The sequence below is a fragment of the Euphorbia lathyris genome, chromosome 2, assembly GCF_963576675.1.
Source record: "Euphorbia lathyris chromosome 2, ddEupLath1.1, whole genome shotgun sequence".
Taxonomy (NCBI): Eukaryota; Viridiplantae; Streptophyta; class Magnoliopsida; order Malpighiales; family Euphorbiaceae; genus Euphorbia; species Euphorbia lathyris.
In genome coordinates, this window is record NC_088911.1 from 65855161 (window position 1) to 65880231 (window position 25071).

Sequence of the window (25071 nt, forward strand, 5' to 3'; positions counted from 1 at the left end):
TAGAAGTAGAGGGTATTATAATTATTTACCGTACATGAAAGAAATCGAAAAGAAGGCAACGAACGGTGAGGATTGGGGCAACGCGAGATCTCCAATGTGATTGGGTAAGAAGGAAGGAGAATGACAAAGTTAATTATAATTGATCCAGGTAGGCAAGTATGACACATTCCGTCAGGTCCCCCCTGCAGTTACGGTATCAAGTTTCCTATATAAAACATAAATCCCTCGCCAAAAAGTATAAAACATAAATCTATCTCTCTTGCACTCACGCTACAACAAATCAAAATCCAAGCATTTTTCAGTTTCAAGGCACATAGAGAACAAGAAGAATAAAGCGTAATGGCCTCTGGTTTGAGACGACAACCGTCTCTCTTTCTGCTTGCGATTCTTTTATCCGGTTAGTCTTTCTGGTTAGAAAATACGACTACATTATTTCTTTTATGAAATCCATTGGATCTCACATGTGTAGGAAACTAAATTCGATGAATTTTTTAGAATGTGATCTTCATGATTGCAGCTGTGTAGTGTACTGACACGTATCTTTTTTTTTGCTAAGTTAAGACAATATTAGGGATTAGTTTATACTTTTAATGGACTGCATGCAAAATTCTGAGTTAATAGTATATATATATATGAAGTTAACTATGACTAATTTAATTTGGTTTTATAAAACTAGGAATCGGAATCATAAAAAAAATTGTAGTTTATTATTTTCCCTGGAACAACGAATGCCAGATGATTAAGATCGAGTCAAAGTTCAAAATGAGGTCATGTTAATCAACCATTTAATTTAATGCAAAATAAATAGTTTTTACTTTGAACTTGAGGGGCTGGGGGGATGGAAGGATATGCTACTGTTGTATTATGGTATATTTTTAATGTTGATTTGCGAAAATCGAGAGGGAATGGTACTTAAATTAATTTGTGAACAGGTAGTTTATTTGCATTTTCCATTGCAAAAGAGGAAGCAGCCAAGCTAGGAACAGTGATTGGGATAGATCTAGGTACAACATATTCTTGTGTGGGAGTTTACAAGAATGGGCATGTCGAAATCATAGCCAATGATCAGGGTAACCGAATTACCCCATCGTGGGTTGCATTTACTGATAGTGAGAGATTGATTGGTGAGGCTGCAAAGAATCAAGCGGCTGTCAATTCCCAGAGAACTGTCTTTGATGTCAAGAGGCTTATTGGCAGAAAGTATTGCTTCTTTGTCCTTTCCCTTTTTTATGCAAACCCTTGTTTCTGTTATCGAACAAAATCTAACCTTGGCTTTGACTATAGGTTTAATGACAAGGAGGTTCAAAGGGATATGAAGCTTCTTCCTTACAAATTTGCCAACAAGGATGGAAAGCCTTACATAGAAGTCAAAATCAAGGATGGAGAGACCAAGGTTTTCAGTCCTGAGGAAATAAGTGCCATGATTCTCACAAAGATGAAGGAAACAGCCGAAGCATTCCTTGGAAAGAAAATCAAGGATGCCGTTGTTACTGTACCTGGTAATTAGACATTTATATGGAAAATTAAGAAAATTTGATTGGAGACTTTAATTCATTATTTCTTGTGCTTTACAGCATACTTTAATGATGCCCAAAGGCAGGCTACAAAGGATGCTGGAGTCATCGCCGGCTTGAATGTTGCTAGAATTATTAATGAACCAACCGCAGCAGCCATTGCTTATGGTTTGGACAAAAAGGGGGGAGAAAAGAACATTCTTGTCTTTGACCTTGGTGGTGGTACATTTGATGTCAGTATCTTGACAATTGATAACGGTGTTTTTGAAGTTCTTGCCACAAATGGAGATACTCATTTAGGAGGTGAGGTTACTATTTATCCTAATCTGGTTTAGCTTTTCAGTATCATGAAGAATGTATTCCTTTTTCCTACTATGTGTAGGTGAGGATTTTGATCAGAGAATTATGGAGTACTTCATCAAATTCATCAAGAAGAAGCATGGAAAGGACATCAGCAAGGACAACAGAGCTCTTGGAAAGCTTAGGAGAGAAGCAGAGCGTGCCAAGAGGGCTTTGAGCAGCCAACATCAAGTCCGAGTAGAGATTGAATCTCTCTTCGATGGTGTTGATTTGTCTGAGCCACTGACCAGAGCTAGATTTGAGGAGTTGAACAATGACCTGTTCAGAAAGACCATGGGTCCAGTTAAGAAGGCCATGGAAGACGCAGGGTTGGAGAAGCGTCAGATTGATGAAATTGTTCTTGTAGGTGGAAGTACCAGAATTCCCAAGGTTCAACAGCTTCTCAAGGATTACTTTGATGGGAAGGAGCCCAATAAGGGTGTAAACCCAGATGAAGCTGTTGCTTTTGGGGCTGCTGTTCAAGGAGGAATCTTGAGCGGAGAGGGTGGTGATGAAACTAAAGGTATTTTCTTTTCTCCGCCGTTACAGTGTGATATTTTTTTTAGTTGTTATGTTAAAGATACTGACTCTGGTTTTCGTTCAGATATACTTCTTTTAGATGTTGCCCCACTTACTCTTGGTATTGAAACTGTTGGTGGCGTGATGACGAAATTGATTCCTAGAAACACAGTCATCCCAACTAAGAAGTCTCAAGTCTTCACAACCTATCAGGATCAACAAACAACCGTCACAATTCAAGTATGCAAACTTTTATATAAAAAATGGGTTTTTATCTTGTATTGGGTGGCTGATGTCCGTGCGTTCTCCTTTGGTAGGTATTTGAGGGAGAAAGAAGTCTAACAAAGGACTGCAGGCTTCTTGGGAAATTCGATTTAACTGGAATTGCCCCAGCTCCAAGGTTTTACTTGATACCTAAATAAATGTAATGTAATCTGTTGAATTGAATGAATGTATTTGTGAATAATTGGTTGGTTATTTGAACAGGGGAAGTCCTCAAATAGAAGTGACTTTCGAGGTTGATGCGAATGGTATCCTAAATGTGAGGGCAGAGGACAAGGCATCAGGGAAATCAGAAAAGATTACTATAACGAACGACAAAGGCAGGTTGAGTCAAGAGGAGATAGAAAGAATGGTAAAAGAAGCAGAGGAGTTTGCTGAGGAAGATAAGAAGACCAAGGAGAGAATTGATGCTCGAAACAGCTTGGAGACGTATGTATACAACATGAAGAACCAGGTGAGTGATAAAGACAAGCTGGCTGACAAATTAAAGTCGGAGGAGAAGGAGAAGATTGAGAGTGCAGTGAAGGAAGCCCTTGAGTGGTTGGATGAGAATCAGACGTCGGAGAAGGAGGATTATGAGGAGAAGCTCAAGGAGGTGGAGGCTGTGTGCAATCCAATAATCACTGCTGTGTATCAGAGGTCTGGAGGAGCTCCTCCTACAGGTGATTCAGATGGAGATGAAGATGATTCCCATGATGAGCTTTAAATTCTTTTTATTTTTCTTTTTCTAGCATTAATTCATTCTGTTGCCATAGAGTAGGAAGAGAGGAACATGATTTGGATTTGGATTTTGTTTGCTCTCTGTCCAATTTTGCAGTTAAAAGTTGGAGATGTATAGTTATTATCCGTTTCAGTACAATTGAGAACAACTTCACATTCATATAATTCTCTAGATGATGACACTTCAATTGGCCAGAATGAGCCACCGCCTATTTTGACCACTTGTTTCAAATGTCAAATTACATTTTGATTTTGATGATTGGTTCCTTCCTGTGAAGAACTGCCTTGAATCAATGGCACATGTTACCCTCTCCGGTGACGAATTCAAATCTTGTTCATTGTAAACATAATTATGGGAATGTATTCATTATATAGTATAACTACCTATTTTCCATGTCATCGTGGACTTTGATTTGGACAAATGTGATGATGGAGGAGGATCTAGACGTTATTTTGCTCCCGTCGCATCTATTCATCAGCATTGCCCGACGTCATTTGGTGGTAGTCACTAGGGAATTATCACTTCTTTGATTGTAAGACACAAAGGTAAGATTTGAAAAGCAATTATACCATCATAAAGAAAATGTTCAATCACCGAGATTGATATTTGGGTATAAATGTAGTATTTTAAGATATTAATTGTTCAAGGTTAGAAATTGAAGCTAATTTAGAATTTGAATAAAACAAATTCAACTTAAGTTTACATTTCACCATTTAAGTATATGGTGTCTTTAATTTTAACAATTCAGGTTGTTTGGTATGTTATGCTTATTACATGGACATTTATTATCATGAAATCACAAACACATCACTCTATTTTTCTTTACAAATTTATGTAATGTGTAATGTATGAATGGAAAAAACATAAAAATGCAAAGACGAAAAACGAAAAAAAAAATAGAAAAATGGAAAATGGAAAAAAGCAAAAAAAAAAGGAACAACAATAAATTTACAAAAACGGTGAAAGCAAGAAAAATGTGGAAAAAAACGAAAAAGAGAAAACGAAAACAACTATGAAAATGCGAAAAAGGAAAAACAAAAAATATTAGCATCAACATTTAAAAGTCGAATTAACGAGATTAAGTGATCTCCGTGAGTAATCCATACTATTATTACTATATGAATACGATGTTGGTCCCTAATAAGGTAGATTGGTTCTAAATGGAGGGGGGTGAATAGAACTATTCAGTAATTTACACCTTGAAAAACTTCTCTTACTTGAGTCAATATAACACATAGGATAACTTTAGTATCAGAGGTAATTTCAGTCTACTAAGGTTTTCAACAATTCAGTCTACTCAAATTACTTCAGCTTCTGACAATTCCCAACTTAGAAGATGACTCTTTATCAGAGGTTCTGAAGATTTATAACGTATGCACAGTTCAACGAATATTCAGAGTATTAATGTGTGAGATAAATTCATAGCATGAAATAATTCAGTAGAGGTAAAGCCAAATAGCAAGGAAAGAAATACTCAGCAGGTTTATATGTTCGGCCTCTTGACTATGTCCAGTCTATATACTTTCTTTTGAGCTTTAATCCACTATTAATCTTTTTCAAAGGTAGAGAACAAACCTTTACAAAATAGCCTAAGTTTGAATGAAGTACCTTCCTTCACTCAACACTCAACTAATTCACTCTTTGTTGCTTATAACCGAAGCAACAAATCACTACTGCTTTGCAATCGAAAGATTACAGTTTCTTCAGAGAAGAAATGTATTTAAACTAACCTCTCTCTAATCAATTACACAAATATGAAGTTGATTTGCGTTTTGCACTTTGCTCTGTTTTTAACTTTTTACAATATATCTCGTAGATGCTTGAATTGCTTTATTTGAATTTGATCTTGAGCTTTGCTTATATAGGTAGAGCTTCAAACTAGCCATTTGAATCCAGAAGGTGTTCGTTGTGAAGAAAGACGTCCTCGTTTCTTCTCTGGAACTTCTAGTTTCTCTGTTGAAATGCCAAATGAGGAAACTAGCCATTTCTGCCTTCAGAAGACCATTGGAGATGACAAGAAAGGAAGAATAGTCGGCTCAAGATCCATCAAAACTAACCCTGCTATTGAAGAAGTCTCCATGTCAGAGGTCTAAAGTTCAACCTATTGAGCATAGCTCAACTCTGTGATAAAGACAAAAGGGTTACCTTTGATGCCTCTAAATGTCAAATTATTGACAGTAAGACCAATTCTTTAATCCTTAATGCTCTTAGGATAAATAACATTTTCATGTTGAATATGGAAAATAAGTTTTCAAAAGAAATTTGTTTAGTCTTAAAGGAAGATAATTATTGGCTATGGCATAAAAGACTCAGTCGGGTAAGCATGGACCTTCTGACCAAATTAACAAGAAAGCAACTCGTTGAAGATCTGCCAATACTGAAATTTGAAAAGAATCACATATGCAGTGCTTGTCAATATGGAAAGCAAACAAGAAAATCTTTTAAAATTAAAAACCTTGTATCAACCAAACATCCTCTAGAGCTACTGCACCTAGATCTCTTTGGCCCTGTTCAGCCTCTGACTTTGGGCAAAAGAAGATTCACACTAGTGGTAGTAGATGACTATTCTCGATATACATAGGTCATCTTGCATGCTCAGTAGCAAGGATGAGACATTCAAAACATTCTCATGCCTTTGTAAGAGAATTGAGAATGATAAGGACTTGAAAATCGCTCATATCAGAAGTGATAATGGTGGAGAATTCAAAAGCCAACTGTTTGATGAATTCTATGAAACTAGAGGCATTGATCATAATTTCTCTGCTCCTAGAACTCCTCAACAAAATGGGGTAGTTGAGAGGAAGAACAACTTGTCAAAATGGCCTAAACGATGTTGAGCGAAAACAAGCTTTCGAAGTATTTTTAGGGAGAAACTGTTAACACAACATGCTACATTCTCAATAGGGCTCTTGTTAGACCTATACTAAAGAAAACCCCTTATGAACTATGGAAAGGGCGAAACCCTAAGATAAGATACTTCCGAGCTTTTGGTTGCAAATGCTTTATTTTAAATACTAAGGAAAATCTTATAAAGTTTAATTCTAAGGCTGATGAAGCCATCTTTCTTGGCTACTCAACAAACAGTAGAGCCGATAGGATTTTCAATAAACGAACTCACGTACTTGAGGAATCAGTACGTGTTGAGTTCGATGAGGCTAACTTGTAGAGAAGCTCATCAGCAATTTAGAAGAAGAAGATCCAGCCTCCATACCTACTGAGAATAATCAGACTACGGAACCTCTTCCTATCGGAACCTCTGAAGGTAAACTCGAATCTGAAATCATTTTTGCTGATGAAATCACTCATGCAGATATTGTTAAAACACCCACATTAGAAGACAATACTATTCTAAGAGAAGTAAGAGTCCCCGGAGGTCATTCTAAGGAAAACATAATCGATACTGTCTAGAACGATGTCAGGACGAGAAGTCAACTGAGACATCTGAATAATGTTGCATTCATCACATGCCTGGAACCGAAGAACTTTCCAGAAGCAGAAGGTGATAAGTACTCGATGATATTTTTGTAAGAGGAACTTGATCAATTCAAAAGGAATGATGTATGGGACTTAGTGTCCCAATTAAAGAACAAAAAGACTGTCGGAACTAGATGGGTATTTCGAAACAAGTTAGATGAAGAAGGAAATATGATCAGAAACAAAGCAAGGCTTGTTGCCTAATGGTACAACCAACAGGAAGGTATTGACTATGGAGAAACATTCGCTCTGATAGCAAGGTTAGAAGCTATTCGAATTTTATGTGCCTATGCAAGCTATATGAATTTCAAATTATTTCAAATGGATGTAAAAAGTGCATTCCTCAATGGATTAATAAATGAAGAGGTTTATGTAAATCAACATCCTAGGTTCGAAGACCCTAGACTTTCAAACGATGTTTATAAACTCAAGAAGGCTTTGTATGGATTAAAACAAGCACCACATGCTTAGTATGAACGTTTAATAAACTTCTTTCTTACTAGGAATTTTATCAGAGGAAAATCCGATACAACCTTATTTATCAAGACGAAGGGTAAATATACTCTTTTAGCATGATGATATAATTTTTAGTGCTAATGATGAATCTCTTTGTAGATAGTTTAGTAAGCAAATACAGGCTGAGTTTGAAATATCCATGATGGGAGAACTTAGTTTCTTTCTTGGACTTCAAATCAAGCAAGGTAAAAATGGAATATTCATTAACCAAGCTAAATATGCCAAGGAAATACTGAAGAAATATGACATGGAGCATTGCAAGCCAATCTCCACACTTATAAGCACTGACACCGTACTTTCAGTAGATGAGTCAGTTAAGTTAATAGACAACAAATTATACAGAGGTATGATTGGCTCCGTACTCTATCTTACTGCCAGTAGACCAGATATACAATTCTAAGTATACTATTGTGCTAGATATCAATCTAACCCTAAGGAATCACACTACATAACAGTGAAAAGAATCCTTAGGTATTTGTAAAGTTCTCTTAATGCAAGCCTCTAGTATCCCGATACCTTTGAATTTACTCTTATGGAATACATGATACGCTCCGAGTTGACGCTTAAGGGCTCACTAAGGGATAAGTGTACTTCATCGTTATCAAGTAATAATCAAGCCAAGTCCAGGTATCAAATCCACAAGATTTATAGCGCAAGTAATAAACTACTAGGCTTTTAATGTTATTTAGGCGGTGGAAAGATAGATTGAGGGTTGTATTTAAGTTAATCTACTCCTAAAGTGATCTTAAGCCAAACAATTTAATCAAGCAGTGAATAAAATGATACGATAATATAAATTTCAACCTAATTTAACAATTAATCAATAAACTAATCTGAGTTGCTTAAGCCTAAGGCGATTAAACCTACTTATTGATGCGCCTCCAGTCAGAAGGCTCACTAAGGGATAAATGTACCCCGTCGTTATAAACTAATAAAATATGGACAAGTCCAGGTATCGAATCCACATGATTTATTCCTGTAAGTACCGATCTACTCAGTCTCAGGTGTTATTTAGGCTGTGAGGGGTTTGAATTTGGGTTTGATTAAATTAACCTACTCCCAGTTAAGTTACTTCTACTCCTATCTAAATTATTATACTCCTAAGTGATCTTTTACCAATGTAATTGCCCAAAGGGACATGGGGTGATGCGATAATAATGAAAATAGATTGTTTAGACAACGGATTTAAAACCTAATCCAAGTCACTTGTGTTCGAGGCGATTAACCCTACCTATCCTTCTGAGGTACCTAGTTCGTGATTCCCTTGTAAGGCCGAAACTAGCTCTAAGGCTCAACACTTTGGGCTTAATCATCTATAGGGTCGTCAATCCTATAGGTACTGACTAGGTCAGATTCAGCTCGCAATATGTGCCAACTTAATATTAGGATTATCGAATGAGTTAAACCAATTAGACAAAGCGTAAGACAAAGATTTAAGCAATAAAAAAATTGAACAAAACAAAACTATAATATTATTAAACGTGAAAAGTATTGTCACGAAGATACAATGAGCCTAGGATTCATAGCATAGATCAGAGGCTAGACAGAATATAAAAAGAGAAGAAAAATCCCTTTCAGGGAACCTGTCTACCAATGCAGGCGTCTTCCTAGGACTTAAGGATGGAACTTGAGCAATCCTCGGTGAATGGAGTTTCAGAGGTTTCTTCAATGGAGGTTGAAGGAGATGGAGGAGGTGGAGAGGATTTCTCAAGGTGGAAGCTAGGGTTTTTACAAAGATAAAAGATAAAAAAATAATTCCTAACAAATGGAACTATTTATAATGAAAAACTAAAACCTATTCCTAATAAAAAAAACTAATTAATAAAACCTATTCCTAATAAAAGACCAATTAATAAAAAGCTTTCATAATGAAAGACTAATTAATAAAGAGCTATTCTCATGACTCTCCAAATATTATCTAATTATTTAAATACAAAAAGCGCAAAGATAATGCCTAAAAATCTGCCAAAATATTCTGCATGATTTTTATTTGAATTTGATGCATCGAGTGGGTCCTCGTTCTGATCCTTAAAAATCTCCACCTTTATCTCTAAAAATCTGCACATAATCTCATAAAATATTATTTAGATAATTCACCCAAAATTAATTAATTATCCTACCAAAAATTCTTTTTAATTACCAAGTCAAATTTGATTTATTTTTGGTAGGTTAATTTCTTAATTTTGGGTACAGATAAAGCTCAAAATAACATGTAGAGATTAATTTACTAAAAGTGACAAAATACTTGACAAAAGTTAGGAATATTTAATAAAAAGCTAAAAAGTAATTTAAAAACCTAAAATTGATAAAACAATAATAAATTGCTATTAAAGTAAATAAAAAGAAAATAAAAGATACAAAATAGTCCTTAAAACCGTACTAAAGGATAGGGTTTTTTGACCCCTATCAAACCTCCTCACACTTTAAAGCTTTAAAGGATAGAGTTTTTTGACCCCTATCAAACCTCCTTACACTTTAAAGCTTTACTTGTCCCCAAGTAAACTAAAAACTAAACCCGCAATCACAAGCAAGCTAGAAAACCTCCTGGTTTTACTAGGTGCCTGACACAATTTCGAGCATCTGTAATTACATGCATTTGGAAGTACAAAGTAGAGACACGATATCCAAAAGCCGCATTTCAATTATCAAAGGTCATATGTTTAAGAAAAGGATACATGTTTAATTACACGAGCTTAAGGGGATAGCTAAGTAAAACATCTCACCATAGGTAGTTCACTCAATTCACACAATTTTAGTGGCTAAAGTGTTTACTCTCGGCTTATGTTCTTGCTTAGGATTACGTTGACTTTGCACGTTCATCCGAGTTCCTCTACTATGCTACATGACTCTGATGATATCAAAAACAGCCTCGAATTGGGGTTGTAATGTGGTTAGAGGGTTAAAGGTACAACAAAGGTTAGGAGTTCTAGCGCTAGAAAAACAAAGTTTAAAAATGGCTTTAGCAAATATGAAGTGATTGAGCTTTTTATTTCTTTATAAATATAGATATTTTTTTTCTAAGACGTTCTAATTGTAAGAATTGGGGAATGAAGTTCTTCCCTTTTTGTTCGTCTCTTTTTCTTTTCTTTTTTTTTCTCTTTTTCTTTTTCTTTTGAATAATAATTCTCATTCACTTCTTAGCGTTTTGGCTTGCTATTATAATGCCATAAAAAAAGAGAAGGCGTTAAAAGAAAACAAAGACTCAATATGAGCTTTGCAAAAACTCGGGTTAGGTAACAAACTAAGTGATAGTTCGCAAAAATTGGGTTAGAACGAAAGAAAACTACAAAATACAAAATACAGGCTCAAAATGGCTTCCTAGAGTAGATGAAAAAGAGAAAATAAGGTAAAGAAAAGGTTAGTTCTAATGAGGCTGATTCATCGTTTATCATCTCAAATCATTGCATGCAGGTTCAACTCAGTATCAGGTGCAAAATCTGTAATCTTCCACAAGTCAAAGCATTCACACAAAAATGTCAAGGAAAAGAGCTTTTTGATGTTCGCTCTTAGGCTCAAATTCAACTCACAATTCTTTGGGTTTTAATTTTGTGTTTATTAGTTCTCCCCAAGTTCAAATTCAATATCACATGCCTTCAATTCTTAAGTTATCTACCTAAGTACTGATTTTAGCATTTCTTCAAAAGTAGGGTCTAAATGCAATCTTTAGCTCATGCGCTTACAGATACAAGGATTGTGTCCTACACCTAAACTAGTTGTCATGCAATTTTAGATTCGATTCTCAGTTCCCAAAAACAAATAACGAAACTTTAACTTCGGATAGAGTGTATAATTTTTGGGATTATAACATACTAGAACAAACTAAAAACGAAACACAACGCAACACGATTTATTTAATTATTAATTTTTTTTTCTAGCTCGCCGAGTCAGCTCGGCGAGTTGGAGGGCAGTACCCGGGAACTTTTTTTTTCGGTGAAGAAATTTCTTTTTTTTTCAGCTCGGCGCGAGCTGGCAGGCAGAAGGTCGGGAAAATTTTTTTTCCAACTCGACGCAAGCTGGCATGCAGAAGGTCCGAAAAATAATTTTTTTTTAACCCGAACAGTGAAAGGGAAGAAAAAGAAAACTAAAGAACTAAACTAAAAACATAAATATATAATCTAAATAAAATAAACCTGAAAAGTTTTATTAAAACTTGGGCTGCCTCCTAAGAAGCGCTACGTTATAGTCGGTGAGCTCGACATAGAATTCTCTCTTAGGTGTATGCTGACATTCGCGTTAGGAATTCAAATTCCTGAATAAATAATCTGTACCTGCAAAACGGATTATCAGTTTCAAAGAATTTTAATGAAAGCAAAGGATGAAATTTAAATAAATTCTGAAAAAGTTTAGTTTGCTCCCTTTTTATTCTCTTGGTAGATCAAAGAGATTGAAAATTTCTGGACATGGAGCAAACCCGAACTCTTGTATTTTTGGATTCTTCTCTAAAGGCTCAATTTCAACTAATTCCTCAATTAATATTGAAACTTTTGGTTTCTCATAATTCGGGATCAGTTCTTCATTGTTAATGGGAAAAGATATTACCTTATCAACCTGACCTACCAAATTGGGTTCTTTAATTGATTCGTCCGCGGTTGAATCAACTAGGATCCCTTTTTGTATGCATAAATTTTTAATTGGGGGCATATAAATCATCAGTTTGATCTTCGTGAGTAGATAGGAAGTTAAGCAAATGCGTAACAAACTCCTTATTTCCATTGTTTCTAGCCATTTTCTCAAAAAAGAAGAATCATTAGAAATAAGAATAAAAATTAAAAACAAATATTCATACAAAAATATTCACAAAAAGACAATATTCACAAAAAGTGCCTAAACTAACAAATCCTTTTTAATTACAGTTTGTATTATGTATGAAAGAATCGTATATAAACAAGTATTAAAGAATTATATATAGACAAGTATAAACGATATGAACAAAGGATATTCACAAAAGAATGCCTAAACTAACAAATCGACCTTTGGTTCGATATTGCAGAAGCAATAAATCCCCAGCAACAGCGCCAAAAACTTGATGCGCCTCCAGTCAGAAGGCTCACTAAGGTATAAGTGTACCCCGTCGTTATCAACTAATAAAATCTGGACAAGTCGAGGTATCGAATCCACAGGATTTATTCCTGCAAGTACCGATCTACTCAGTCTCAGGTGTTATCTAGGCTGTGGGGGGTTTGAATTTGGGTTTGATTAAATTAACCTATTCCTAGTTAAGTTACTTCTACTCCTATCTAAATTATTCTACTCCTAAGTGATCTTTTACCAATGTAATTGCCCGAAGGGACATGGGGTGATGCGATAATAATGAAAATAGATTGTTTAGACAACGGATTTAAAACCTAATCTAAGTCACTTGTGTTCGAGGCGATTAACCTTACCTATCCTTCTGAGGTACCTAGTTCGTGATTCCCTTGTAAGGCCGAAACTAGCTCTAAGGCTCAGCAATTTGGGCTTAATCATCTCTAGGATCGTCAATCATATAGGCACTGACTAGGTCAGATTCAGCTCGTAATATGTGCCAACTTAATAATTATCGAATGAGTTAAACCAATCAGACAAAGCGTAAGACAAAGATTTAAGCAATAAAACAATTGAACAAAACAAAACTATAATATTATTAAACGTGAAAAGTATTGTCACGAAGATACAATGAGCCTAGGATTCATAGCATGGATCAGAGGCTAGACAGAATATAAAAAGAGAAGAAAAATCCCTTTCAGGGAACCTGTCTACCAATGCAGGCGTTTTTCTAGGACTTAAGGATGGAACTTGAGCAATCCTCGGTGAATGGAGCTTCGGAGGTTTCTTCAATGGAGGTTGAAAGAGATGGAGGAGGTGGAGAGGATTTCTCAAGGTGGAAGTTAGGGTTTTTACAAAGATAAAAGATAAAAAAATAATTCCTAACAAATGGAACTATTTATAATGAAAAACTAAAACCTATTCCTAATAAAAAAACTAATTAATAAAACCTATTCCTAATAAAAGATCAATTAATAAAAAGCTTTCCTAATGAAAGAATAATTAATAAAGAGCTATTCTCATGGAAAAATAACTCTCCAAATATTATCTAATTATTTAAATACAAAAAGCTCAAAGATAATCCTTAAAAATTTGCCAAAATATTCTGCCTGATTTTTATTTTTATTTGATGCGCAGAGTGGGTCCTGGTTCTGATCCTTAAAAATCTCCACATTTATCTCTAAAAATCTGCACATAATCTCATAAAATATTATTTAGATAATTCACCCAAAATTAATTAATTATCCTACCAAAAATTCTTTTTAATTACCAAGTCAAATTTGATTTATTTTTGGTATGTTAATTTCTTAATTTTGGGTACATGTAAAGCTCAAAATACCATGTAGAGATTAATTTACTAAAAGTGACAAAATACTTGACAAAATTTAGGAATATTTAATAAAAAGCTAAAAAGTAATTTAAAAACCTAAAATTGACAAAACAATAATAAATTGCTATTAAAGTAAATAAAAAGAAAATAAAAGATACAAAATAGTCCCTAAAACCGTACTAAAGGATAGGGGTTTTTGACCCCTATCACTTATCCTTCTAGGGTCCCAAGCCCGCAATTCCTTTGTTACATGTTGAGCTAGCTCTAAGGTTTAGCAACTTGGGTCTTACCAACTATGAAGTCGTCAATTTCATAGGTTCTTCGATTACAGAGAATAAAATTTGACCCGCAATATGTACCTAGCTAATATTTGGACTTTTGAATGCATAAATAGACAAAATGATAAATCAATTGAGAAATCAAAATATTGAGAAATTATATTAAAGATGGAAGAATTATGTCACAGATACAATCAACTCAAAATTCATAGGAAAGATCTATAGCTAACAAATAAACTTAAAGAGAGTAAAAAACCCTTTTAGGAACCTGTCGACAAAGCAGTCGTCTTTCTGGGAATGAACGATCGAGCCTTGGGAATCCTTGAAGATAGAGATGGAGCTTGGAGCTTCAATGGCAGATGGAAGAATTTCAGATGGATTCTCAGGGTAGGGGGAGACTAGGTGCTGTTTGATAAAACTGAAAATTAAGTGCTGAAAAAATAAGTACTAAATTTTAAGTGCTGAAAATATTGAGTGATATAATTATTATAAAAATATTAGTTGATAATGTTTAACTTAAAATGTTAAGTTAAATATTTTGACTTACCAAAATAAGTGCTTTTTAACTTAATTTATTAATTTAAGTGGTTGAGAAATAATTGTTATCAAACGCACTTAAATTAACTGCTTAATATTTTAATTTAAGTCATTAAGTGGCTTATCAAACAAGCAAAAAGATTCTCAATAATGAAAACTAAAATTACACATAATTCTAAAACTATGAACTGATGATGGATGATTTACATGGTGCTTTGGGAATAAACACCCAAAGTCTTTAAATAGGCAAAAGAAAACCTAAAAATACTCAAGTTTACGTTATATGATTCAAATAGGATTTAACAGAGTGAATCCCACTTAAAAGGGGTTTGAATCAGTCACTTATGAGTAATTCGGAGGTCCCGCTTGCCGAGATGGACCTGTTGGCTAGAAAAAGATAGCCCTTGGTGTCCAACTCGTCGAGTTGGACCTTAAATTGGCTTTGCTAGCCAAATTAAGGGCCAGGTCATCGAGCTGGCTTGCCCAGCCAGCTCCCAGGGGTCCCCAAACGCGAAATTCTTCTTCTTTAAGTGTCAGATGGTCATGCTCCTTATTTGACCTGCAACATCACACTAAAACTCCAAAAACATTAGTTCTAAGGCTAAATTGATTCACCAAACTTAGCCTTAAGTACCAAATTGATTCATAATGACATTTGGTGAATCAATTAGCTTAAAGATTAAAGGAAAATTTAGGTGAGTGCTTAACTTGGCATTATTTTATTAAAAATGAGATAAAAACTACATAAAAGTGATAAAAGTGCTAAAAGAGAGCTAGAAACTAAATAATTGATAAAAGTGAGATAAAGTGATAGCGCGTAAACGGCTAGGTAGAGCTTACGAAATATATATTATGATGAGTGCGTTACGACTATGGATGTGATCTTCCTAAATGCTCTATCTCTACTAGACGCTACTACTTAGGGGCAAGTGTACCCCATCGTATCAAGTAATAATCCGGTTAAGACCGGGTATCGAATCCACGGGATTTATAACTACAAGTATTAAACAACTCGGCTTTAGGCGTTATCTAAGCGGTGAATACTTTGAATTGATTCGGGGAACAACTACAAACTACTCCTAACTACGGGTGAGACCAATTTATATAACAAAAACTCTACGAAATGATATGGATAGCGATAAGTTATAAATATGACAAATAATGACTCCCGATATATATACGGTTAATGATTTACTCTTGCAATGACGACTACGTGTAGTGTGATCGACCCGTGAAGTACTTAGACTACGTGGTTCCTAGTCAAGGCGTGTCTAATGCTTGGGATCAGAAATTAGGGCCCGTAAGTTCCGTGGTTTGTCAATTCCTACGGTTTCCGGAACGTCACTTCCGATAAGGCAACACCTATATGAATCCCTAAAGATAGCCTGAATAGCGTCGGAAATCGCGTTCTCCTACACAATAATCAATTACGATTATCAAAACAAGTAACAAACATCAACACATATATGGAAAAAGAGATTATGAATCATAAATTATAAATATGGAGAATGTAAATATGGAATACAACCAAGCCTAGTACATAGGAAGAGTACAAGATAATTAGCAAGTGAAAAGGGAAGAATCCACCCTCGGAACTAGCTAACCGGACTCAAGGCCGTCTCTTAGGACTTGGAGGTGGAACTCTCGAGCTTGGTGAACGGAGATGGAACGAAACTTTGACGGAATGCCGGAATCAACGAACAAGCTCTCAAGGTGATAGAGATTTGCTACAAAAATAAAATCTAAAACTAAGTAGCAAGAGCTTAATTTATACAAAGAGTTGTATGTATCAAAAGCTTTCTAAATGAGTGCTAGTCACTCCTATTTATACACATCAAGCTAGGGGTAGAATTGTAATTTCACAAGATACAAGCATGGAGGAACATGATTTTCTGCAGATTTCCCATGACACGCCTCGCGTATGGTGGCGTACGCCCCGCGTATTTGCCCATTCCGGTAGAAATCTCCTGCATGTGGACCAAATCCAGATCTTGTTGTCTCAACCACGCCCCGCGTAGACTGGGGTGCGCCTCGCGTGGTTGAGTTTCTGATATTTTATTGCTTGAATTAGGTCTTTTACGCCACGCGTAGCTGAAGCACGCCTCGCGTAAGTAAGTCTCTGGCTTTTTGGACTGAAGAACTTCCCATACACGCCCCGGATGTATGGTTGTACGCCTCGCGTATTGTCAGTTGACTTAGAAGATCTTGCAGTCTGACATTCATGATTGAGACATTATTGCTTATCATTGCTCATACGCCCCGCGTGGAAGGTAGGACGCCCCGCGTGGCAGTGGGTAAGTTCCACGTGGTGCCTGCGGATTGAGCAATTATTTCCGACAATGTGTTCCACGCCCCGCGTGGAGGGTGATATGCCCTGCGTATGTCGGAGGATTTTTGCTCCTTGCTCGTACCTGAAATACAATTCTCGAGAGCTGAGTTAGCTTGACGTTTTTATTTTCTAAATTAATCAAAAATAAGGAAAATTAACCGAAAGTACGGAATTTATTTTTATTTCATTATTTTATTAAAACACTCTATTTTTGTAATTAAACTTATTTATTTAATCTAAAATTAAACCGTAAATCACGCTAAAAGATAGGGACGAAACGCCCCTATCAAACCTCCTCGGACTTTAAAGTTTTACTTGTCCTCAAGTAAAAGAAATCGAAAGACAAAGGATTGAGATTATTAAGAAACAAATTGTCGGTTGGTTTGACCAAGTGCGTGATTCCAAAGCTAAAGTTTTATGCAAAATTTTCAGCAAGTACCTACGCAAACAAATGAGTGACCAAAACTTGTTTGAAACCTCCATGATCAAATTTAATAGGCAATATTAACGGGGGTCGATTATCTTTTGAGAACCCGATAGCACCTCACCAAGGGATTTCACTCTTACGCTCAAATTTTGGTGGGTCGGTGTTTTTGCACTCTCCTTTGCACTTACTCGAAGTCACTTTGAGTTTGCATTTTCATCCGGGTTTTTCCTCCTATGTTATGGTCTAGGCAATATTAAAAATGAGCCCGGAGGGGGGTTGTAATGGGGGTGGCTTTTTAGTGGTTAATTTTTAGAAACTCGAGTTCAAACACCATTTTGGTGATTGCACTGTGTTTTTATTTTGGCCTTGGCGAGTTCGTAAAATATAACTCGAAATTGCTCGGGTGGAGCTTGAGAATGCCTTTTGCTCTTTATTATGTTTTGAGAGCGACACAAAAATTATTTCGAAAGCTTATGGTGCTTACTTATCAAGGCCTTGGCTTGTTTCGGGTAGTTTTGGTGCGATTTGATTTTGTTGGTATTTAAACAAGAGGAAAAAGGGTTAAATGTTAAAAGGGTATTAACAAAAAAAGTCGGTTAATAGGCTCGAGGGGGTTTCCTAGAGGTTAATGAAAACAAGAAAAATAAGTTAAGAAAATAATTAGCCTAAGTGGGTTCGTTTTATCATCTATTGCCATTTTTATCAAAATAAGTGTACTTAACCCGGTATTAGGTGCAAACTCTATGAATTGAGTGAAGTCAAAGCTCTCGAAAAATTGTGAAAGAAATAGAGTTCTCGTACGAACTCTTTTAGGCTCAAAAATATCTCACAAAATTTCGGGTTAAATTTTATACGTTCAAGTTCTCGTCAAATTTTCAACTATCCCGTTTTTATTGCCTTTTTAAATTTCATTATAGAGATGACTTGTGGGTTAGGACTCAATGCTTTTGTTTAGTACGAATCTAGGCTTTGCATAAATTCTATAACTTCAGAATCAAGACTAAAATTTCTTACTTAAACCGATCCTTTGTGTTAACGTTTTTTCATTTAAGAACAAATAAGGGAACTTTTAATTAATTTCCGAGGGAGGTAGTGTGTCGGAAAAATTTAAGAATCAATAAATTAGTTTAATTATTTTGTTGTTTGTTTGATTTTTATTTTTGTTTTTGTTAGTGCAAAACAAACGGTGAGTGCGGGGTTGCACGGCCCTCTGCGTTATTAAAATGACGTCTATTCCAAGGACGTCGCAATAGAAAAGAAAAACAAAAACAAAAATAAAGATGGAATTTAAAAAGGACCCTTGAAGGTCAGGTTATACGCGAGACGTGCCCTGCGGGGCGCTCCGCGTAGGAGGTGTGTTTTAAGCCAATTTTGGCTAGAGATTCAGATACGCGGGGCGCACTAAGAGGGGCGCCCCGTGTGTTCCGAGCTCTAGGCCAGTTATACAGCTAAAACGGTGGGCACGCGGGGCGTAAAATGGGGTACGTCCTGCGTGAAGATTATTAATTGGTGCATAAACAGAGAAAAATGAACACGAAAAGAGAAAATAAACAAAACGAAACACAAGGGAAGATCATAAGAGAGACATAAATATATTAAAATAAAAAGAAAGTACAATAAAAACAACAAAAGGAACACACAAACAAAACGAACTAAAAACATAAAACATAAAAGGGAAAAACATAAAACGAATAAGAAAACATAAAACAAACAAAGGTAAGCTAGGGTGGAGGCGGAGGAGGATTGCCGTGGATGTTGAAATGTGTGAAGAATGCATTGGTGAAGGCGTCAAAATTAGCCCGATCCTCACGCCGTTGGGCCTCGATGGAATCAAAGCGAGTGGTGAAGGTGGAATGGTCCATGAGGCGATTAGCCTCAAGGGTATCGAAGCGGGTGGTGAGAGTGGCGTTGAGGTTGGCGAATTGAGAATCGTAGTGGGCACGATCTTGACGTTGTTGGCCTTCCAAGGCGTCCAACCAAGGATATATGGAGTTGAAGTCATGGTTGGGCGGTGGGCTAAAGTTTAGGCCCATGTCCGAGTCCGATCCCTCGTCCTCGTCCTCGTCCTCTTGGGGTTGGGCTGCCCGCGAACTCTCACCCGGGCCGGAGGTAGGGCGCTTGACTGACTTGAAGGCATTTTGGTCTAAGGGCCGCGACTCCAAGCTGGGAAGGCGGTCAAGGGTAGCTTCGCTAAGAGCGGAGGTGGCGAAGATGGTGATGAGATGGCCCAACCCGATTTTGCCACGTTTTCGGGTGGGCATGTGGTGGAGTTGGACGGCCACGAAGTAGGAAAGGTCGTAGGTGAGGCCGTTTGCACAACAATAGAGGGCCAAAAGCTCGTGCTTATTGACCTTGGTGGACTCGGACTTCCCCAAGAAGTAGAAGGAGATGAAGCGGTGGAGAAGTTGGAGGATTGGATCGCGGATGCAGGCCGGGCGGAGGTTGGAGACATCATAATCGTCGGACCCGGTGATGGAGGTCCAAAAATCACGAGGGGAGACACCCTCGGGCCAATGCGCTATGCCGTCCTCCGCTTGACGGGTGAAATGGTTGCGGAGCCATTGTGTGTCAATGGAGAAGGGGTGGTTGTGAAGGCGGAAGTTGAAGAGGGCGGCTCCGGGAACCCCGTTAGACTCGAGGGTGGTGTAGAATTCCACGACCAAGGAAGAATAAATGTGTTGGCGTGCCCGATAGTGATCGAGCCAATTTAGAGCGCAGAGGCGGTCCTCGAAAGCACCTCCAAGGCTGTAGCGGTCGAGAGTGCTACGGTTGATATACGGGAGTTCCATTATGTGGGCAGTGGAGAGTGTTTGGTAGGATTGGGCTTCTTCTTCAGTGAGAAGATGGAAAGGAGCCCGGTATTGGCGGGTGAGTGGTGGTGTTTCTTCTCGTTCGGGGGGTGGTGGTGATTGGCGTGGTTGGGAACGAGAAGTACGGGCCCGAGTGGACCGCGGGGGGCACATGTCGGCGACATGCTTGCATCGTGCCATGGTGATGATGAAGGATTGAGAAAGAGTGTAGGAAGAGTGTGGGAAGTTAGAGTGAGTTGTGAGGAAGAAGAAAAAAGGGAGGAGTATATATAGGGGAGGAGTGGAATTCCATGAGGGGTACGCGGGGCGTGAAGGGGCCACGCCATGCGTATCCCACCTCTTGGTCTTTATTTGACACGATACGGCATGGCACACGGGGCGTGCGGGGAAGCCCGCCTCGCGTATCGCACCTCCTGGCCTTAAATTTGTGGGAGAAAGGCGAGGACGCATGGAGGACGGAAGTGGAAGCATTACTTTTTGGTTTTAAGGGAATTTTTGAAATTTTTATGAATTTTAATTGGTGGATTTTGAATATTTAATGATTTTATGATTTTTAAAGTGTAATTAAGATGGTGGTTAAAGGGAAATTAATGTGGAGGGAAGTTTAAGAAGTTTGAATTTGAAAAGGTGAAGAGTGATTGGAGGAAAGAGGAGGTGGAGTGGAGAAGTGTGAAAGATTTTTGGGGAAGAGGAGAGAGTGGAAGAGGAAAAGGCTGTCATGGGGAGTTGCAATTCGCAACTCCCCTAGGATACGCGGGGCGTGCCCTATGGGGCGCCCCGCGTGTACGTACACGTGGCTTTTATTCAACGGAAGTCCCAGCGGTTGAAGGTACGCGGGGCGTGGTAGGATAGACGCCCCGCGTAGCATGTCTTTAATTATGAAAATGGGGACAGACACGCAGGTACGCGGGGCGTACTGGTGTGTATGCTCCGCGTGGCTTTTTTTTTGGCTTTTTTTTGGATTAAACATGGGATTTGTTTTTCTTTTGATTTATGAGACGGAAAGAAAAAAAATAAAAATAACTAAAAAGAAAAATAAAAATAAGGGTTAATTACAAAAAACTACCCTGTGGTTTCGCCGATTTGCGATGTGGTACCTGTGGTATTTTTTGTTACAAACAGGTACTCGTGGTTGACACCGTTACCAAAATCGCGGAAACGGCCAAAATTCTATCAAATTGCTGATGTGGCATAGGGGTATTTTAGGAAATTAGAATTTTTTATTTTTTATTTTATTTTTTTCTTCTAACTTCTCCTTCATCGTGTTCTTCTTCTTCTTCTTCTCCTCCTTCATTTTCTTCTTCTTCTCCTCCCTTTTCTTCTTCTCCTCCTTCATTTTCTTCTCCTCCCTTTTCTTCTCCTTCTTCCTCCTCTCTTCTTTTCTTCTTCCTATTTTTTTCTTTTTAGTTTTTTCGTTTTTTTCGTCTAATTTTTTATTTCTGGAAATTCCAGAAATCTGGAATTTCCAGACGTGACGATTTTTGGAAATTCCAGATTTCTAGAATTTCCAGAATCTGGAAATTCCAAATTTTTGGAATTTCCATAAATCTAAAAAAAATTAGAAGAAAAACAGAAAAAGAAAAAAATAGAAAGAAGAAGAAGAAAAGGGAGGGGGAGGGGGAGGAGAAGAAGAAGAAGAAGGAAGATGAAGAGAGAAGGAGGAGAGAGAGGAAGGAGAGAGAGAAGTTAACAAAAAAAGTCAAAAAAATCTGTTTCCGAAAATACCCCTGTAATTTAACAGTCAATTTTCCGTTTTCTTGATTTTGGTAACGGTGTCAACCACGAGTACCTGTTTGTAACAAAAAATACCACAGGTACCACATCGCAAATCGGCGAAACCACAGGGTAGTTTTTTGTAATTAACCCTAAAAATAAAAATAACATAAAAGAGAGAAAAAATACAAATAATAAAAATTATGATACATATAAACAAGGGGTTTGAGAAATTCAAACCGATGCTACGTTTAGAGTCGAAGTAGCTCGACTTTGAATTTCCTCCTAGGTGTATGCTTCCATTCGCGTTAGAAATGCAAATTCTTGAATAAACAATCCGTACCTACAAAACGGGTTGTTAGATTCAAAGAAATTTAATGAAAACCAAAAGCTATATTTAAAGAAGTTTTTGAAGAGTTTAGTTTGCTCCCTTTTTGACTCCTTTGGTAGTTCAAAAAGAGTGAAATATTTAGATGGAACCTCGAACTCTTCTAGCTTTGGATTTATTTCCATGGGTCCGCATATAACCAGCTCATCGATTAGGATTTCCGGTTCCTCGCAGTTGAGACAGCCTACATAATTTGGGGACTCCTCTTGAGAGAGCTCAATTAACTCGAGCTCTACATTTTGATCACCCGGATTGGCGTCTCTAATTGATTCGTCCGCGGTTGAATCGATACGAGACGTCAATCTAGCGATTTGATTTCCCAAATCCCTGCAATATGCCTCATTGTTAGATAATCTCACTTGAATATCTTTAAGCATAGAGATTACCACATCGAATTGCGAGGTTGAGTGTTGGTGTGGACATTCGTCATCCATGTGGTCATCCCACATATGACGAATATGAGGCATCATACCATGGAAAAAATCATTAGTAACAACAAGAAAGAAAACAAATTATTTACAAAGAGAAAATAATATTTACAAATGCATAGACTAACGATAAAACGTTTTTGTCTAATATTGCAAGAAATTATAAATCCCCGGCAACGGCGCCAAAAACTTGATAGCGCGTAAATGGCTAGGTAGAGCTTACGAAATATATATTATGATGAGTACGTTACGACTAGGGATGTGATCTTCCTAAATGCTCTATCTCTACTAGACGCTACTACTTAGGGGCAAGTGTACCCCGTCGTATCAAGTAATAATCCGGTTAAGACCGGGTATCGAATCCACGGGATTTATAACTACAAGTATTAAACGACTCGGTTTTATACGTTATCTAAGCGGTGAATGCTTTGAGTTGATTCGGGGAACAACTACAAACTACTCCTAACTACGGGTGAGACAAATTTATATAACAAAACTCTACGAAACGATATGGATGGCGATAAGTTATAAATATGACAAACAATGACTCCTAATGTATATACGGTTAATGATTTACTCTTCCAATGACCACTACGTGTAGTGTAACCGACCCGTGAAGTACTTAGACTACGTGGTTCCTAGTCAAGACGTGTCTAATGCTTGGGATTAGAAATTAGGGCCCGTAAGTTCCGTGGTTTGTCAATTCCTACGGTTTCCGGAGCGTCACTTCCGGTAAGGCAACACCTATATGAATCCCTAAAGATAGCCTGAATGGCGTCGGAAATCGCGTTCTCCTACACAATAATCGATTACGATTATCAAAACAAGTAACAAACATCAACACATATATGGAAAAAGAGATTATGAATCATAAATTATAAATATGGAGAATGTAAATATGGAATACAACCAAGCCTAGTACATAGGAAGAGTACAAGATAATTAGCAAGTGAAAAGGGAAGAATCCACCCTCAGAACTAGCTAACCGGACTCAAGGCCGTCTCTTAGGACTTGGAGGTGGAACTCTCGAGCTTGGTGAACGGAGATGGAACGAAACTTTGACGGAATGCCGGAATCAACGAACAAGCTCTCAAGGTAATAGAGATTTGCTACAAAAATAAAATCTAAAACTAAGTAGCAAGAGCTTAATTTATACAAAGAGTTGTATGTATCAAAAGCTTTCTAAATGAGTGTTAGTCACTCCTATTTATACACATCAAGCTATGGGTAGAATTGTAATTTCACAAGATACAAGCATGGAGGAACATGATTTTCTGCAGATTTCCCATGACACGCCTCGCGTATGGTGGCGTACGCCCCGCGTATTTGCCCATTCCGTCAGAAATCTCCTGCATGTGGACCAAATCCAGATCTTGTTGTCTCAACCACGCCCCGCGTAGACTGGGGTGCGCCTCGCGTGGTTGAGTTTCTGAGATTTTATTGCTTGAATTAGGTCTTTTACGCCACGCGTAGCTGAAGCACGCCTCGCGTAAGTAAGTCTCTGGCTTTTTGGACTGAAGAACTTCCCATACACGCCCGCGTGTATGGTTGTACGCCCCGCATATTGTCAGTTGACTTAGAAGATCTTACAGTCTGACATTCATGATTGAGACATTATTGCTTATCATTGCTCATACGCCCCGCGTGGAAGGTAGGACACCCCGCGTGGAAGTGGGTAAGTTCCACGTGGTGCCTGCGGATTGAGCAATTATTTCTGACAATGTGTTCCACGCCCCGCGTGGAGGGTGATACGCCCCGCGTATGTCGGAGGATTTTTGCTCCTTGCTTGTACCTGAAATACAATTCTCGAGAGCCGAGTTAGCTTGACGTTTTTATTTTCTAAATTAATCAAAAATAGGGAAAATTAACCGAAAGTACGGAATTTATTTTTATTTCGTTATTTTATTAAAACACTCTATTTTTGTAATTAAACTTATTTATTTAATCTAAAATTAAACCGTAAATCACGCTAAAAGATAAGGACGAAACGCCCCTATCATAAAGCACGAGAAATTGATACAAAGTTATTAAATTTAAAGCAAAAGTACCCCAAAAACCGTACCAAAAGATAGGGGTTTTTGACCCTTATCAAACCTCCTCACACTTAAAAATTTACTTGTCCCCAAGTAAACTAAAAACTAAACCCATAATCGACTAGCCAAACTAGAAAAACCTCCCGATTTTGACTAAGTGTTTGACACAAACACAAGCAGTTGTAGTTGCATACATTCAGAAACACAAAATAGAGACACAATGTCCAAAGCCGCAGTTTAATTAGCATAGGCCATACTTTTAAGAAAATGATACATGTTAATGAAACGAGCTTAAGGGATATCCAAACAAAAACCTCACCAGTGGTCACTCAATCACATATAAAAGTTTGGGTGGCTCAAGTGTTTACTCCCAGCTTTTGTTCTTGCTCAAAGTTACGGTGAGTTTGC

At 37.4% G+C, this 25071-nt stretch overlaps 1 protein-coding gene across 2 annotated transcripts; it reads left to right on the top strand.

The window, feature by feature from the left end:
• The first annotated feature begins 232 nt into the window (after positions 1-232).
• Positions 233-3562, top strand: LOC136218502 (luminal-binding protein 4). Of its 2 annotated transcripts, XM_066005403.1 has the most exons (8): positions 233-397; positions 933-1200; positions 1285-1499; positions 1575-1817; positions 1897-2376; positions 2458-2612; positions 2690-2772; positions 2859-3562. In XM_066005403.1, exons 1-8 carry the CDS (start codon positions 340-342, stop codon positions 3358-3360), a joined length of 2004 nt encoding a protein of 667 aa, XP_065861475.1. In that variant the 5' UTR covers positions 233-339; the 3' UTR covers positions 3361-3562. The 2 variants fall into 2 exon arrangements, with proteins under 2 accessions (XP_065861475.1, XP_065861476.1); XM_066005404.1 differs by lacking the exon at positions 933-1200 and having other exon boundaries at positions 247-397.
• Positions 3563-25071: the final 21509 nt, after the last annotated feature.